Source organism: Onychostoma macrolepis, chromosome 15, assembly GCF_012432095.1.
Source record: "Onychostoma macrolepis isolate SWU-2019 chromosome 15, ASM1243209v1, whole genome shotgun sequence".
Lineage (NCBI taxonomy): Eukaryota > Metazoa > Chordata > Actinopteri > Cypriniformes > Cyprinidae > Onychostoma > Onychostoma macrolepis.
Genome location: NC_081169.1, coordinates 29,330,257 through 29,347,323, shown reverse-complemented (window position 1 = coordinate 29,347,323; position 17,067 = coordinate 29,330,257). Strand labels below are relative to the sequence as shown.

Sequence of the window (17,067 nt, the reverse complement as noted above, 5' to 3'; positions counted from 1 at the left end):
TGTATAAATCTCAGTTTTGAAAAATTGACACTTAAGACTGGTTTTGTGGTCCAGGGTCACAATTAGTTTTACTAATAAAGGCGTTTAAACGTAAAACAGCTTACAATCACTGTCAAACAGAAGAGAGAAAACAAACACACACCCTCTCAGAGTTTACAAAGGGCGTGAGAAACATCATACCTCACTGTTCCAAATAAGATTAAGTGCCACTGAAAGGGTTTAGTTTAGTGTATTAAAACCGAATGACAAACTGCTCTTGAAAATGAGGAAGTGCAGGTCTTGCAAGTGTGCACGTTTCTGTAAAAGTTAACTTCATAAATATGTAATAGATCTAACGTGGTGCTATAGCTTTCTTGCAGTCTCCAGGCTCGTAGGTTTATTAATATTAATAAAACTATGTTTATTCAACAGTTTGAAGTTAGAGTCGCTAAGCGAACTTCAGGGTTTAGTTAATATTCATGAGCAGGAAAAGCGGAAGTGTCGGTTAAGCCCCTCCCCTCTGGTACAAAAGCACCTGTCCGCAGTCAGCTGTGCACAGACTCGGTGGACGAGCTGATGGAGTCCAGGCAGCTTTCAGGTACCGTATGAAAATATATGTCAAATCAAATGAATGACAAAATGATCAAAATGACAAACTATCTGCAATGCTTCTCTTTATTTGTTTGTAGACAGCGTTTTTTAATTATAACTTTTTGATGCAGTTTGAACTTTTTCAACTATTCAACCAATGATCTACATTGATGTTATATGCCATTAATTTACACTGAGAGAGTTTGAACTTGAGTTTTCATAATCAATATAGCCTATATAAATTAGTTGTCAAATCATTTCTCACTTCAACTTTATTGTGATGTTTTTACAAAATTTGAATTAAAACAAGAAAGAAGAAAATTTACATCTGCAAGATGAACCTCTAAATGATAGATAGATAGATAGATAGATAGATAGATAGATAGATAGATAGATAGATAGATAGATAGATAGATAGATAGATAGATTGATAGATAGATAGATATAGATAGAAGTTCATTCAAGGGCATAGAAGTTAGAAGTTCAAGGGCAGCTGTTTAATGAGAATTAATACGTAATGAATGATATTTGTAGGTTTTAATATAACATTTTTATTTTTAGTTTTATCTGCAGACTCAGAGCACAGGAATGAACTGGAGGAAGGGGGTGTGGCCTGTTCCGTGATAGTGTGTGACATTGATCCAAAAGTTCCAGGTGTGAAGGATGGCAAGGTAGGAAAGTTTAATAAAACGTTGTTCTTAGATGGTTCACAATCACATAAATTTCCTTTTCCCTTTACATCCACTGTGAAAGTATATTAATGCACAATTCTTCCTCTCCAGAATGACCCCTGGTCATGTGACAGCTCTGCATCTTCCTCTGACAGTGAGGATGATGAAAAAGACAAGAAGAAGAAGAAGAAAAAGCTGAAGAAGAAAAGAAGCAAGGTACTTAGATTACGAAACAAGAAGGGGCCCAGTAGCGAACCCTGTGGCATTCCGCTCATTCCACCTGCTTAATGAGCACATGAATTAACCTTTTACTGCATATTAATTTCAGAGCAGGAACGGTGTAGATATTGACAACTTGCTTTTGTTCCTGTTTTGTATATCGCTTCCAAATTAACCATCTGCTAAATGCATAAATGTAACTGATATTTGACATAGACAAAGGAATGTTTTATTGCATTCTAGAGTTTATTAATCCCACAATAATAAAAGCATTTGAGTACAAAACAGAGAAGAAAAGCATGATTATTAGACCATTTTCTGAAGTTTTCAGAATGCATTCCTCACAAGTTTTTTCAACATTTAAAGAGAAGAATTGCCTTCTTATGCAATTAGGGAAAAGGGCCGGAGGGCAGAACAAACATACACATCCACAGAAAAATATGACAACTATCAGTAACAAGTTCTTGCAGGTTTGTATCCGGATTGTGCAATAACTCTGTCACTTCCTCACACAGAAGTCCAGCTCATCTTCCTCATCATCATCATCCTCGTCATCTTCATCATCATCATCATCTTCCTCTTCATCCTCGGACAGTGACAGCAGTGAGGTGAGCAGAATAATAAGTTTAACTAGTTGCACATTTAATTATCTTTGAAATGTGGCAACTAGTGCACGTTACAGTATGGTTTTGCTGTCCTGTGATTTACTATAGTAAGTGGAAATCTAGGGCTTAAAGTGCTTGGGCAATCTGTATTTCTCACACGTACTGAGAAGCTGAAAGTGTCACAATCTGCTGTGTTTTAGTGTAGAGATTTGTACTCTCTGATGTTAAACATAACCTAGAATGCACCTGTGCTCTACAACACTGCCAATCAGAGCGACAGAGTTCACCAAATATGCTTTTAACATTCATAAACACACACACACACACTACATCACCTGTGGTTATATGGGGAACTTCAGCTTTGCCTTGATTGTTTTTTGAAGGTAACATTAAAGCAAAAACAGGAACAGAGTGTTTAACCAGATTCTAGACTGATTTGCATTCTTTTGATGATTGGTAAATAGTTCACCTCCAAAAATGTTATGTTTATGTTGTTTCAAATTCATGACATTTGGTCTTCAGTTTAAAACAGATGGATTTGTTTAGCAGAATGATTCTGGTGGTCTTTTCCATACAGTAAAAGTGGATAGGGATTTATTTTATTTTATTTTATTTGCAAGGGAATTTTGTTTTATTTTATTGGATAGTGATGGGGATTTATTGTATGTTAGTTTAGTGGATATCGATTTTATTTTAGTTTATTGGATAGGATGTATTATTTTATTCATTTATTTATTTATTATTTTATTGAATATGGGATAAATATTTTATTTTAGTGAATAGGTAAAAGGATTTATTGCAATTTAGTGGATGGTAAATTATTTTATTTTATTTATAAAGATTTATTTCATTTTAGTGTATAGTGTTTTATTTTTTATATTATATATATTTATATTTTATATTATTTTCTGTTTTATTTTATTTGTTTTGTTTTGAGCTGTACAGCTACTAGTCATTGTATACTCATGTTGAGTGCAAGAACAGCTCATTCTACAGAACATCTTGTTTTTGCATTCAACCAAAGAAAGAAAGTCAAGCGGGTTTGGAATAGCATGCAAATTAAGACAGAGTTTTGACTTTCAGCTGAACTTTAAATAAAGGCTGTGTTTATTTACCGCTGTTTTCCAGCTGAGGAAGGAAAGTTGTCTGAGTCACGGCTCACTTGTGTAAAACAGGATTTGTAGAGTGTGTCTCATGGCTGCTGTCCTAATTATGAAATATGTGTGTTTACCACAAAACAACTACATTTACATCTTCTTCATGACTTATCTGGGTCACGCTCCCAAATTTACTCACTCACACATTCTCCTCAACAGGATGAAAAAAAAAAGAAGAAGAAAATGAAAATCAGCGAGACTGCAGAGCCGGGGATTCTCGCAGAAACAGGTAAGACGGATCAGAGGACAGGTGTTTCATTGTGTGTGTGTGTGTGTGTGTGTGTGTGTGTATGTGTCACTCCGGTGGTAATTTTACTCTATGAAACACCTGTGAGTTTTAGGCCTAAAACAGACAAACATTCACTTAATTTGGACAGATAACTAAAAGCCTGAAATATGTGATGCATGGGGAAATGAGCTCTTTGCGTACAGAGTTTGGCTGTGCTTACTGCACAGTGCACATATATTTTATATAAAATAAAATAAAAGCAAGGCATTCAACAATTTATATATATATTTCTCTATATAATTTATATATTAGTGCTGTCAAATGATTAATCGCATCCAAAATAAAAGTTTTTGTTTACAAAATATATGTATGTGTGCTGTGTATATTATATAAATACACACACATGCATGTATATATTTCAGGAAAATATGTTATGTTTATATATTAAATATAGTCATTTATAATATAAATTATATGAATGTAAATATAGACATGTAAATACATGTAAATATTTTCTAAATATATACTGTATGTGTATATATATATATATATATATATATACGTGTGTGTATGTGTAAATATACATATACATTACTTGCATACATATATACTTTTTTGGACATTTGTTCATGTATTTATTTGTTTGTTTGTTTGTTTTATTTTAAAATCTATTTAAAAACGTTTTTGTAGCAAAACATTCTTAGAATTTGCAAGTTTTTATTAATTAATTTATTTATATGTTGTTTAATTTGAAAATTATTTATTTTATTTATTTTTATATTTTTACTATTAAATCAAACTGTATAATTTTTATTGCTATTCTGAACACAGCCTTAGTGTGGTATTTTATTTTATCAGATAGGGATATGACTTTATTTTTATTTATTTTATTTTATTGTGATAGAGAGATTTTTTTGGGGGTTTGTTTGTTTTTTTTGGTATTGTGTTTTGTTTTATTTCAGTTATTGTATTCTTTTGTTGTGTGGAAGAACTGCTTGTTCTGCTGATCATTTTGTCTTTTTCCCAGCGGTCTTGTTAATTTTAGACTTTTTTACATTTCTATTTTCAGGTCTGGAGGGAAATGCTGAATTAACTCCTGCAGGAGAAACTAAAGGAGACAAGGAGAAGAAAAAGAAGAAAGACAAAGTAATTTCTCCTGTTCATTAAGACTGTCTCTGTTGTATTATTTAAATGACCTTACTTTTTTCATTTTCAGGATAATGTCTCACATTTTGTTGATTGCCTCAGTTTTTGTTTGCTTGCTTTTTAGTTCATATATTTTGATTGATTAATTTTGCTTAATTTTTCCCAGGATGCATCTGCAATCACTTCAGACAGCGAGAATGAAAAAAAGAAAAAGAAAAAGAAGAAAAATAAAAATAAAAAGCAGAAGAAGGATAAGAAAAAGAAGAAAAAGAAAAAGAAGATGAAGAAGAAGAAGGTATGAAGAGCCGAGGTGTAAAAGTGTTTTAAGTGTAAAAGTCTGAAATCTCTGCATCTTCTGTATTTCTTAGGATTCCAGCTCATCTTCCTCCTCTGACAGTGAGGATGATCACAAGAAGAAGAAGAAAAAGAAAAAGAAGGCCAAGAAGAAGAAGAAAAAGAAGGTACAGCAGTGTGTTGGATTTGTTAGTTTTATGGAAGTTCGTTTTTATTCTCACAGAATAAAACATTTTTAAAAAAGATAATTCTGACTATTTATTTATTTTATTAATTTTAAGTTTACATCCCATAATAATTTTTTACTTCCATGTAATAAAAAAAAAAAAAAAGGTAATTATGACTTTTTATCTCAGCAAGTTTTAAAAAATTCACAAATACTTTTTTTTTTTAACAAGTTTCTATATTATTTGATGAGAGTTAAACACATCTTCTCTCTTTCAGGAATCGAGCAGTTCTTCCTCTGACAGCTCCAGTGATGATGAGAAGAAAAAGAAGAAAGACAAGAAGAAGAAGAAGAAAAAGAAAAAGGGAAAGAAGGTACAAAAAAGCTTGAAAAGTTCTAGAAATCATCAGATTTCATGTTTTTTTTTTTTTTTTTTATGAAATGCAGACAAAATTCATTACAGTCAACTTGAGACAATAACTCCAAAATAAACTGATTGTTTAGATTTCATGTTAATGTTTAAGAGAAGTTAATCGTCAGTGTGTCAAAACACACTATTACAAAAAAAAGAAGGAAGAAATTATCAAAACATGAGTCACCGCAGTCATTATAGTCATGAGGTAAAGTCTGATATTGTCCGACACTAACAACTCAATGACTGGAGACTAGTTTGAGGTCAAAGTGTTCAAATCAAATTCAGTAACTGAGCTCATTATGACTTACAGGATTCAGGAGGCGAGTCTGCATCGGACGCAGAGAAAGACAAGAAGGTAAGAAACAGGACAGACATCAGCTGAAGTCTCCATTCGCTGTGGGTTTGATCTCATTGTGTGAGCGAGTGTCAGAGGAACTCATGCTGCTCGTCTTCTGTCTGTCAGGAGCTTGAGCTCAAACAGGAGGACGGAAAGCTCACAGAAGACACATCTTCATCTGGTGAGCGCTTGAGTTTCTATTTGTTTATTTGAGCTTAGTTTAACCCTGTTTAGATGGTTTAACCCTGAATCTGGGTGGAGAAAGCAAAATTTACAACTTTTACCAGGACTGACACAGTCATTAAGTTTTGAAAATTGTGTTTTTATGGTTTGGAAAAGTCAAAAAAATTTATAATATCCTAAAAGTCTCATGGAAAGTTCTTTAGTAATATAATAATAATATTTTAGTTTAGTTTAGTTTAGTTTAGTTTAGTTTAGTTTAGTTTAGTTTAGTTTAGTTTAGTAATATAATAAATATTATGGAAATCATGGAAATGTGTTAACCTAAACATTTAATCATGGTTATTGTAGTTAAAACCAAAAGTTAAAAAGTGTGTGTGTGTGTTTATACAGTATATATATATATATATATATATATATATATATATATATATATATATATATTTTTTTTTTTTTTTTATATTATATATATTATTATGATATTATTGGTGTTGATTTAAATGTTTATGCAGGGTTAAACCTAAAACCATAAATTTACTTTAAATAAAATAATTTAAAATATACTTAAAATAAAACAGACATTAGGTGAAATAAAATGAAATAAAATAGAACTTATTTTATTTAAACTTGTTTTATTTCAGCTAGTTGCCAAGAAAAACATTTCTCATTTTCATTTAGTTTAACTTGATGTACTAAATAACCAAAACTAAAACTGAAATAAAAACTAATGAAAACTATATACACATATAACTAAAACTAAACATAAATAAAAAAATTAAAATGATTTAGAAATAAATCTGAAAAAGTACTTATAAAAAAACACAACAAAATTAATAAAACATTAAGGAAAATAAAAATGAAAAGTATATAAATAAAAACAAATTAATATTTTTAAAATAGCACTGCGTGTGAGGAGCCTGCTTTACTCAGAACAGGCTGAATTGATGTCTAATGGTGGTCACATGACTCATGTAAGTGACTTCCTGTCCTGTGCAGCACTTCCTGCGGAGTCTGCGGATTTGACTGCTGTCAGGGACGATGGTCACGTGTCTGATGACGAGGGCGAGGGAGCAGACGACAAACAGAAAGACAAAAAGAAGAAAGTAAAGAAAAAGAAGAAGGTTTGTGTCATTAACTCAGACACACGATGGAAAAACTCACTTTATTAATCATCCAATTATGTGTAAAAACATGCTTTCCCAGTCACACACTGACTGCTGCCGTGAAAAAAAGTGATTTTACTCTGTGTGCAGGTGACAGATCTCACCTCTCGCTTATTAAATATGAGCTTTATTAATCAGAACTTTGCTAAACATGATTTTTATGCACTAAACTCTTTTCGTTTGACATCTCTGTCTCTCAGAAGGAATGCAGTTCGTCCTCTTCATCAGACAGTGAGGATGACAAGAAGAAGAAGAAGAAGAAAAAGAAAAAGAAGAAGAAAGTGAAGAAAGTAATGATTATCTACCTGACCTTGAACATATTTCCCACCATTTCTTAGCAGTACTCTGAAGTACAAGCCTTTTCTTGTTTCTTAAGGATTCATCTTCCTCATCGAGCAGCTCTTCATCATCATCTGACAGTGATGATGACAAAAAGAAGAAGAAGAAGAAGAAGAAGAAAAAAAAGAAGAAGAAGAAAGTAAAGGTCAGATTGATTTCCATACTTAAATGTAATATATGTACATATATTACATTTCCATATATGAAGTGTTATGTCATGTGAGGTAGAAATGTATATGAAACCTATCAGAAAGTGGAAATTCACACACACACACACACACACACATGCACACACGCACGCACGTACTCGCATATATATATATATATATATATAGGCCATACAAATATATAAATTTGCATATAAATAAAATACATATTGTTGACATATATGGTTGTTACATGTAAAATATCGTCATCATATAGAACAGATATTATTAATATATGCAAATATACACATTTTACTGTGAGGCTTTTTATGTATGTTATAAACTTATATCTTCATCTACCCAGAGAACGTATGTATGTAAAAATTATATATCGCCTTATAGATGTCATATATATTTCCATATGGGTTTATTTAGATTTACAGATGCATGTTAAAAACACTGACTGAATAACTGCTCTGCTCTCGTTTCTTAAAGGATTCTTCTTCATCTTCATCATCAAGTAGCTCCTCATCTTCTGACAGTGATGATGAGAAGAAAAAGAAAAAGAAAAAGAAGAAGAAGAAGCATAAGAAAAAGGTAAAATCTCTCTCTTTATTAAATATTCACACAGAGTACATGAGAAATACATGAACCCTGAACGTTTTTGACCTCCATCCTCAGGAGTCCAGCTCCTCTTCATCATCCGACAGCAGCTCCTCATCCTCCTCCTCAGACGGCGACGATGAGAAGAAGAAGAAGAAGCAGAAGAAGAAAAGTGAAAAAGACAAGAAGGACAAGAAAAAGAAAGACAAGAAGAGTAAAAAGGTGATGTTCGATGTCAGTTCCTTCCATTTAAGACTTGTTTAAACCTGCATTACTGGTGGTTAGTGAATAAGATGCAAAGATAATGTTGCAACTCGCTTTATAAAGTCAATAATTCAAAAATAAGCGATTTTACCAGTGTTGTTTTAGTATCATTAAGATGCTTTTATAGTTTTTATTAATGTTGAATTAGTTTTTATTTTTGTATTTTCATTTTAAATTTAGTGCGATTTTTTTTTTTTTTTTTTTTTTTTTTTGTAATTTCGTTGTTTTTTTTTGTCATTTTTATTAGTTTATTCATTTTTAGTTTATTAGTTTTTTTTATGTCTGTATAATTTGGTGTATTTTGTTTGGAATATTTTATTTTACTTTATTTCATTGTAGATTTAATTTCAAGCAACAAAATTATTTTTATGGTTTTGTATGTATGTATGCATGTATGATTTATAATATATTTAATATATATATGCTGCATTTTGGTCAGACAACAATGTGAATGTCATGCATGTCATACATTTGTTGTAGTTTGATTTATATTTTTGTCTTTTGTCTGATGATTGTGTCTTGTTGCTTTTGTTTTAATCCCAGGACTCAGGAAAGTCTTCAGGATCAGAAAACGATGACGACAAGCATGTATGAACTAATCCAAGCAATGTTATTTCTCAAGCATTATGACAGCTTTTATTTTCTGTAAGATATAGAGGAAATTCACTTATCCTTGCTGACGTCTACCATGTCTTGCCGTGTAACATGGTTGTGTAGTTCCCTTTCAGTCAGTCACGTTCGACGTTACGTCATAGTGACTGACGTAAATGGGATCTCGCCAGAGAGCCCAATCACCTTCAAGTGTTAACAAAACAAGCCAATGACATTTGGCGTGCGTGCTTTGCCACGCGCACCCCGCCCCGCAGCGCGGGTATAAAAGGAGAGCGTGTACAGACGCACATCAGCTTTTCGCTTCGGAGCCGAGCCTTCCTGCTTGTGCAATCACTGAAGAGAGTGTCTACAGACAGCGAGTGTGTTGTCGAGTGCGTCTCCGCGGGCCTCTCAATCCTCCTGCACTTCGCACCCTCTGGTGTTTCCGGACGAGCTTGCTGGATCCTCAGACAGGGCGGGGCCCAGCATCTCGTTCTGAGCATATTGGAGGGCGATCTAGGCTCTGAAGATGATTCGGCTGCGCTGCCTCCGTCAGGAAGAGTGGTGTTGCCCGAGTCAGATCCAGAGCTGACTGCTATGCTTTCCCGGGCGGGTGAGAGCGTTGGGCTGCACTGAAGGCCTCCTCCTTCTCCCGAACGCTTGAGGCTGGAAGATTGGTTCCTGGGGGTGCAGGCCGATCGCCGGCAGCCGCCTCCAGTTCCATTCTTCCCATGAGGTGCATGAGGAGGTGACTAGGTCTTGGAGCGCACCTTTTTCTGCCCGAAACAGGCCTCGACGGTGGGGCGGCCCAAGGATATGTGGAGATCCTCCCCTAGAGCACTATTGCTATGCAGCTCTGCCCGCAAAGCACCGCCGCCTGGAGGGGTAATCCACGCCTTCCGTCCAGGGCCTGTAAGTTCTCGGCCACTCTAACGGCCAAGGCTTACAGTGCTGCTTGACAGGCCGCTTCCGCCCTTCACGCCATGGCCCTCCTGTAAGTCCATTAAGGGAAAGAGGCGTTTGCATTCTCAACTACCTCGACGACTGGCTCATACCAGGCTCCGACTGCAGTGGCATATCAACTGCCTCGAGTTGCTAGCAGTGTGGCTTGCTTTGCGCCACTTCAAATCGCCGCTACACGACAAGCACGTGCTGGTCCGTACAGACAACCCTGCGACCGTTGCGTACATCAACAACCAAGGCGATCTACGCTCCTACCCTCGGCACGGATGCGCTGGCACACAGCTGACCTCGGTGGCCTATGCAAATATGCTTTTCCCCCAGTGAGCCTTCTCGCACAAACACTGTGCAAGCTCAGGGAGGACGAGGAGCAAGTCCTCCTAGTGGCGCCGTATTGGCCCAATCAGACTTGGTTCCCAGAACTGATGCTCCTCGCGACAGCGAGAGAGGGGGCACCCTCTGGCACCCGCGTCCAGACCTGTGGAATCTCCACATATGGTCCCTGGATGGGACACGGAGGTTCTCAGTGGGCTACTTCCAGCGGTAGTGAACACCATCACTTCAGCTAGAGCCCCGTCTACAAGACACGCTTACCGGCTGAAGTGGAACCTGTTCATCGATTGGTGTTCTTCCCACCGGGAAGACCCCGTAGATGCCCGATCAGGGTCGTGCTCTCTTTCCTGCAAGATGAGTTGGAGTGAAGGCTGTCTCCCTCCACCCTCAAAGTGTATGTTGCCGCTATTGCCGCACATCACGATGCAGTAGACGGCAAGTCTGTGGGGAAGCACGACTTGGTCATCAGGTTCCTCAGAGGGGCGAGGAGGTTAAATCCTCCGTGCCCTCATCTGGTACCCTCTTGGGATCTCCCCTCAGTCCTGTCAGCCTTGAAGGAGGAGCCCTTCGAGCCTCTGCAGTCAGTAGAGCTTAAGTTTCTGTCATTAAAGACAGTGCTCCTCGCTGCATTGGCCTCAACGATTCATGCCTAGAATTCGGACCGGCTGACTCTCACATTGTCCTGAGACCCCGGCCTGGATATGTGCCCAAAGTTCCCACCACGCCTTTCAGGGATCAGGTGGTGAACTTGCAAGCGCTGCCCAGGAGGAGGCAGACCCAGCCACTTTTCTGCTCTGTCCCATCCACTCCTTGCACATTTACGTGGACCACACGCAGAGCTTCAGGACCTCAGACCAGCTCTTTGTCTGCTTCGGAGGACAACAGAAGGAAAGGCTGTCTCCAAACAGAGACTTGCCCACTGGATAGTGGAGGCTATAGTCTTGGCATACCAGGCCCAGCGCTTACCGTGCCCCCTTGGTGTAAGAGCACACTCTACGAGAGGTGTGGCGTCTTCTTGGGCATTGGCACGGGACGCCTTAATAGCAGAAATTTGTAGTGCTGCTGGCTGGGCGACACCTAACACGTTTGCAAGATTCTATAATATCCGTGTAGAGCCCGTGTCCTCCCGTGTACTTGCCTCAGATTAGAGGTCTGCGCGGGACTGTTTTTTAAGTCCCACTCCCGCAAGGTTATATCCCGCTCCCGCGATATATTCACTCTTTGTTCACCCACTGTCCGCTTTGAATAATTTTCTTCCTGACCCGACCATTCCCACTAGATCTCGTTTCCAGAAGCACACATTTAAATTTCCTCTACTGAAAGAAAGAGATAGGCTAACAAATAAAAGTGTAGTCTGCACAAAATTGTATTTGTTATTTTATTCGTCTTGTCAAGAGTCTTTTATTGACAGCAAAATGTTAAACTCTTAAGACACAAAATTCGTTTAACATTTTGCTGCCAACACAGTAGGAAAAAAAGTGTCACAGAGAAAATAAAAATGTACAAAAACTGTAGGCCTATTCCTTGTTTTTATTCGTCTTGTCAGAATAGAATTCGTTTAACCTTTACAACACAATAGGAAGTGTCGCAGAGGGAAAAAAATTTTAGGTTGTACAAAAATGGCCTATTATAATTTTATTCGTCTTGTCAAAATACTAAATTCGTTTAACATCTTGCTGTAAACACAGTAGCCTAGGAAAAGGAAATAAATAAATAAAAAGAAAAATAAATTAATTAATTAATTTGACATCTGTCATTTAAATTATAGGCTAAGCAAAATATAAACAAAACAGAGTTGAACGTTCTTCAAGGACAGCGCATCCACACTTTGCTCCATTTTTATTCTGCTCTGTTATTCACGGTGAGCCCGTGTCTTTCCCTGGCAGAGACTTTCTGCCGTCTCTGCTGTGTATTGATCTTACCCCAGGCTGACTGAGTCTACCTCAGAGACTTCCATATGTAGTACTTCCCTTGGCCAGTCCATATGTGTATCTCCACATGGTATCTTTACGCAGGATGTGGCTTCCATAGCATTCCCCTATGTAGCATTTGGACCAATCAGACACAAAATTTTTCATTAGATTTAACAAATAGTCACAGACCCCTCACCCAATACACATACTGGGTGCCAGTATGTCTGTGAATGACTCCAGGCCCCCGGTTCCATGGCAACCAATCTGATAACACTAGTTTTATTGCTCAAAGGAATGCGGGCAGAGCAACACTCACTTCATTTTCCCTTAGGAAAGACACATGATGCCCATAAAATGGACTCTTCTGTAATTAATTCATAGAAAAACCTTTCTTTAAATGAACACGCATATCCTTCAGGTCATTGTGTATATTATTACTGTTCTTGTATATGTCCTTGCATTGCTTATGATAGATCACTAGTTAATATCACCTCACTTATACCATGTTTGGTCACTATCATTTTGTCTTCAGATGATCTAATTGAGAGTGTATATAATATGTTGATACCTATGCAACATATTAGTGTTCTAAGAATCTTTACTAGTTTGTATATCGACATCCAATCCAGTTACAATGTAAATTACCGTGCTCTCAGACAAAGGTTCATAAACCCCCCAGCATTTCCAAACTCCCACTTGAAAATTGGTTAAACCCATCCTGAAAGGCGTGACTCTTCTCAAACCTTAAAGGGCTCACGCACAGTTCCGCCTCTCTCTTCTGCAAAAGCTCTTCTGTTAAATCTCCTGATTGCTGCCCGTGTGGAGAGCCTGAGCTGGTGTGGGCGTGCCCGGTGGGCTCCAACATATGGCAGTCTGTGGTTCTGTTAGATCCTAAGAGGATGAGAAGGATGTGAGCTCCTCAGCGTCCCTTAAGTTTTTGCGCCAGGCCTTGCGGCCTTGACTTTCCATTCAACCAAGGATCCTTGGATCTCAGCAGATCTCTTTCTTAGCTCTTTTTCACTTTCTACCTTGGAAGAAACTCCCAATTACCACCTAGCCAGAATAACATCTTTTGGAGTTCATCACCCTTCAAACCCGGAAGAACTTGAAGAACTCCAACACCACCAAACCTTCAAACCATCAGAACTTTCATCCGAGACTGCATCCGGACACTCGGTCAACGACCAAGGCAATACAAGTATCGTACATTTAACTAAACAAAACAGGGGTTTAGATTAGATTATTATTTAAATTATTATTTAATTATTTATTATTATTTATTAGATTATCCAATATCCACTGTATGGAATAGCAGTGGCTGTCATCTCTCCCTAAGCCCTGTCCTATCTTCCGTCCCAACTGGCGTGGGGGGACTTGCCGGCTTCTGCAAGGCACTGGAGGGGGTCAGCAATAGTGGTGTTTTCATAGGGATCCCATTTACGACAGTCACTATGACGTAACGTCGGACGTGACTGACTGAAAGGGAACGTCTCTGTTACGAAGGTAACCCTCATTCCCTGAAGGAGGGAACGGAGACGTTACGTCCCGTTGCCACAATTGCTGTACCACCGCTGTACGGCCGAGGCACACCGTCTCAGCTCCTCAGCGAAAAACTGATGTGCGTCTGCACCTGCACCTTTTATACCCGCACTACAGGGCGGGGTGCGCGTGGCAAAGCACGCACGCCAACTGTCATTGGCTTGTTTTGTTAACACTCAAAGGTGATCGGGCTCTCTGGCGAGATCCCATTTACGTCAGTCACTATGACGTAACGTCTTCGTTCCCTCCTACAGGGAGCGAGGGTTACCTACGTAACCAAGATGTTCTCTCACAGTAGTTAAACTGAACCTCAATTGTTATTTCTCTACAGAAGAAAGCCAAATCAGATGATAAGGATGGAGAAAACTCCTCACTGAAGACTGAAGGAGAGTCAGGGGGTTTGGGGTCATTCGGCACAAAAGATTTCAGCTGTGGAACTTGTGGCTCTCAGATTTCTTCATCTCAAGTTTACTCTAGCCTGCCTTCTGAAACCCTGAGCCGAGGGGAGAGCAGCAGCGCCTCCCGCAGGCCTCTGACTGCCATAGAGAGCCTGATGGGACATCCTCAAAGAAACACGCTGGAGACAGACAGAGTCACGACCAGCAGATACACCTCACACTTCACATCATGAGAAACACTTACACAAAAGTACCATGGCAGTACCATGTGTTTGGGGGGTTTAGAGTGCTGCAGTGATGACGTATGTTTGTATGTTCGTATCAACCTGGTTTCCTTGGACAAAAACCCATTAGGATTTTTCCATTGGCTTTTGGATCATTGCAGAAAATAAGCTCTGCAATTAACAAAAGTTTATGATTCCTACATGATTCTTATATCACAAATGTGACCCTGGAGCACAAAAGCAGTCATAAGCAGCACAGGTATATTTGTAGCAATAGCCAACAATACATTGTATGGGTCAAAATTATAAATTTTTCTTTTATGCCAAAAATCATTAAGGATATTAAGTAAAGATCATGTTCCATGAAGATATATTCCGTAAATTTCCTACCGTAAATATATCAAAACTTAATTTTTGACTAGTAATATGCATTGCTAAGAACTTCAATTGGACAACTTTAAAGGCGATTTTCTCAATATTTCGATTTTTTTTGCACCCTCAGATTCCAGATTTGTACAGTATCTCAACCAAATATTGTCCTATATATAAATATTGTCAATTTCAAATGGACCCTTATGACTGGTTTTGTGGTCCAGGGTACAGTCAGCAGAGGTAAAATGCTAAACATAGGCTATACCCAGCTAACAAAAATATGTTCTAAGAGGATTTTTCTAGCGTTCCCATTAAGTTACAAAAGCGTTGTTTTTGATTCTGACTGTTCTCTGAATGTTCAAAATGTCTAGTTCTTTAAAGGTTTTTTTTTAAAGGTTTTTTTTCTTTCAAACATTAAGTGAACATTGTATCATTTTCCAAACATTATGGAGATGCTACTTTTGAATGTTCTCTGAACATTCCGAAACAAATAGTTACATTTAAAAAGCATTATATGAACGTCCAACTAAAATGTTTAAGAAAAAAACAAAACAAAAAAAAAAAACAATCTCCACTGTGATCTAAATTATTTACAAAAATTGTTATGAAACGTTTTATTTATCATTTGGGGAACCCTGGAATATATATTTAACCATCTGATACAATCACTGTACCATAGTACGGCCACAGTACTTTTTCTGTTATGGTGCTACGAAGATTGACTTCAAGACGTGAATGCTTATGATCAGTGTGTGTTTGTTTTTGTCTGTGATAGAGGGAATAGAATGCAGCATTTAACCCACATTGTTGTTTATTGGATAATCACTGCAATTATCATTTATGTTTCATGAGATTTTTAGATGCAGCACATTATATTTTAACCCAATAGCTGTATCCTGCTTGATTCAGGGATTGTGAATGATACTATTAAAAAGCCTGTAAACAAACCACATGCAGTTTGTGAGAAAATGATTCACATGAGCGTTTTCTGTCGTTATGTGCTGGAATAATCAGAACCAGAGCATTTGTGGAGCAAAAGGCATGAATAGAAACCACACCTATATACTTTCCTGAAGTGCCTCGGGCTGGGGCTGTTTTTAGAGAAGTTCATTTAGTTCCTGTCAAGGAGATCTAATCTTTCTGGAGGATTTTACATAGGGTGGAAACACAAGATGTCACTGAATAAAATTAGGGGGATGTGTGCTTGCTTATTTCAGTAGGTTCCAGTTGTCTTATTTGACATTTAAGCATTTGGCAGACACTTTTAGCCAAAGACTTACAGTGCATTCATTTATCACATTAATCACACATGAGTACATGGCACTGAAACAGCTAAAGATCATTTATTAATTTAAAAACTCACCAATGGATCCTCTGCAGTGAATGGGCGCCGTCAGAATGAGAGTCCAGCAGCTGATAAAAACAACACACAATATATATATATATATATTATACAGTATATAGCAATATATATTTAACATCACAATATAATCCACACCACTCCAGTCCATCAGTTAACATCTTGAGAAGACAAAAGAAACAAAAAGCTGCTGTTTGGACTCTAATTCTGACGGCACCCATTCACTGCAGAGCATCCTACATTTCTCCAAATCTGATGAAGAAACAAACTCATCTGTATCTTGGATGGCCTGAAGGTGAGCACATTTTCAGCTATTTTTCACTTTTGGATGTACTATTCATGTAAAAGCTACATCTATACACTAAATAAATCACTGTACCAGCACAACTTTGGGAATCTGGTCTGTTTTCCGCAGTCGGTAGTGAATCAGAATGATCAGAGATACACCTGCTTTTGGGCAAAAACAGCTCATCGTTATAAGCGTTTTAATACAAGCATTGTACTAAAGCAGGACCACCCATATGAGACACACCCAACACTCCTGCAAACTGAGTCTGGGTGCCAAAACTGAGCTGAGGTGGGGGAAGTGGTTCATAAACTGGTTTTGTTGGATAATCCTGTTTTTGTCCCTTTAAAAACAGGATTTGGTGTTTTAAATGACTTTCCTCTGAAGTTTTAGGTCATTGTTCACTTGTGACATTTTATTATTTTAATTTCTACTTTTTATCCCACAATTCTGACTTTTTCTCAGAATTTTAAGGACCATTTTGAAAAAAGAAAGAATTTAGAGAAAAAAAAAATTACGTTATAAATAAATTATTCTGTGGCGAGAAAAAAAAGAAAAAAAGAAAACAACAATAGAAGTGCAAGATG

The 17,067-nt window shown here is 37.4% G+C and overlaps 1 protein-coding gene across 2 annotated transcripts; it reads left to right on the top strand.

The window, feature by feature from the left end:
• The first annotated feature begins 458 nt into the window (after positions 1-458).
• Positions 459-15,402, top strand: LOC131520589 (uncharacterized). 2 transcript variants are annotated; one of them, XM_058744940.1, is made up of 18 exons: positions 459-577; positions 1,132-1,241; positions 1,353-1,457; positions 1,976-2,068; positions 3,382-3,451; positions 4,521-4,597; positions 4,764-4,892; positions 4,966-5,058; positions 5,336-5,431; positions 5,783-5,827; positions 5,936-5,990; positions 6,986-7,110; positions 7,356-7,442; positions 7,529-7,636; positions 8,133-8,234; positions 8,319-8,462; positions 9,048-9,092; positions 14,172-15,402. In XM_058744940.1, the coding sequence occupies exons 1-18, from the start codon at positions 556-558 to the stop codon at positions 14,469-14,471; spliced, it is 1,806 nt and encodes a 601-aa protein (XP_058600923.1). In that variant the 5' UTR covers positions 459-555; the 3' UTR covers positions 14,472-15,402. The 2 variants fall into 2 exon arrangements, with proteins under 2 accessions (XP_058600923.1, XP_058600922.1); XM_058744939.1 differs by having other exon boundaries at positions 460-577; positions 7,353-7,442.
• The last annotated feature ends 1,665 nt before the right edge of the window (positions 15,403-17,067 follow it).

Excerpts from the sequence above, each read along its gene's own strand:
- LOC131520589 (XM_058744939.1), top strand. The coding sequence starts at position 556 with ATGGAGTCCAGGCAGCTTTCAG. Across the intron at positions 1,242-1,352 it reads CAGGTGTGAAGGATGGCAAG|AATGACCCCTGGTCATGTGA; the intron begins GTAGGAAAGTTT and ends CTTCCTCTCCAG. Across the intron at positions 5,828-5,935 it reads ACGCAGAGAAAGACAAGAAG|GAGCTTGAGCTCAAACAGGA; the intron begins GTAAGAAACAGG and ends TCTGTCTGTCAG.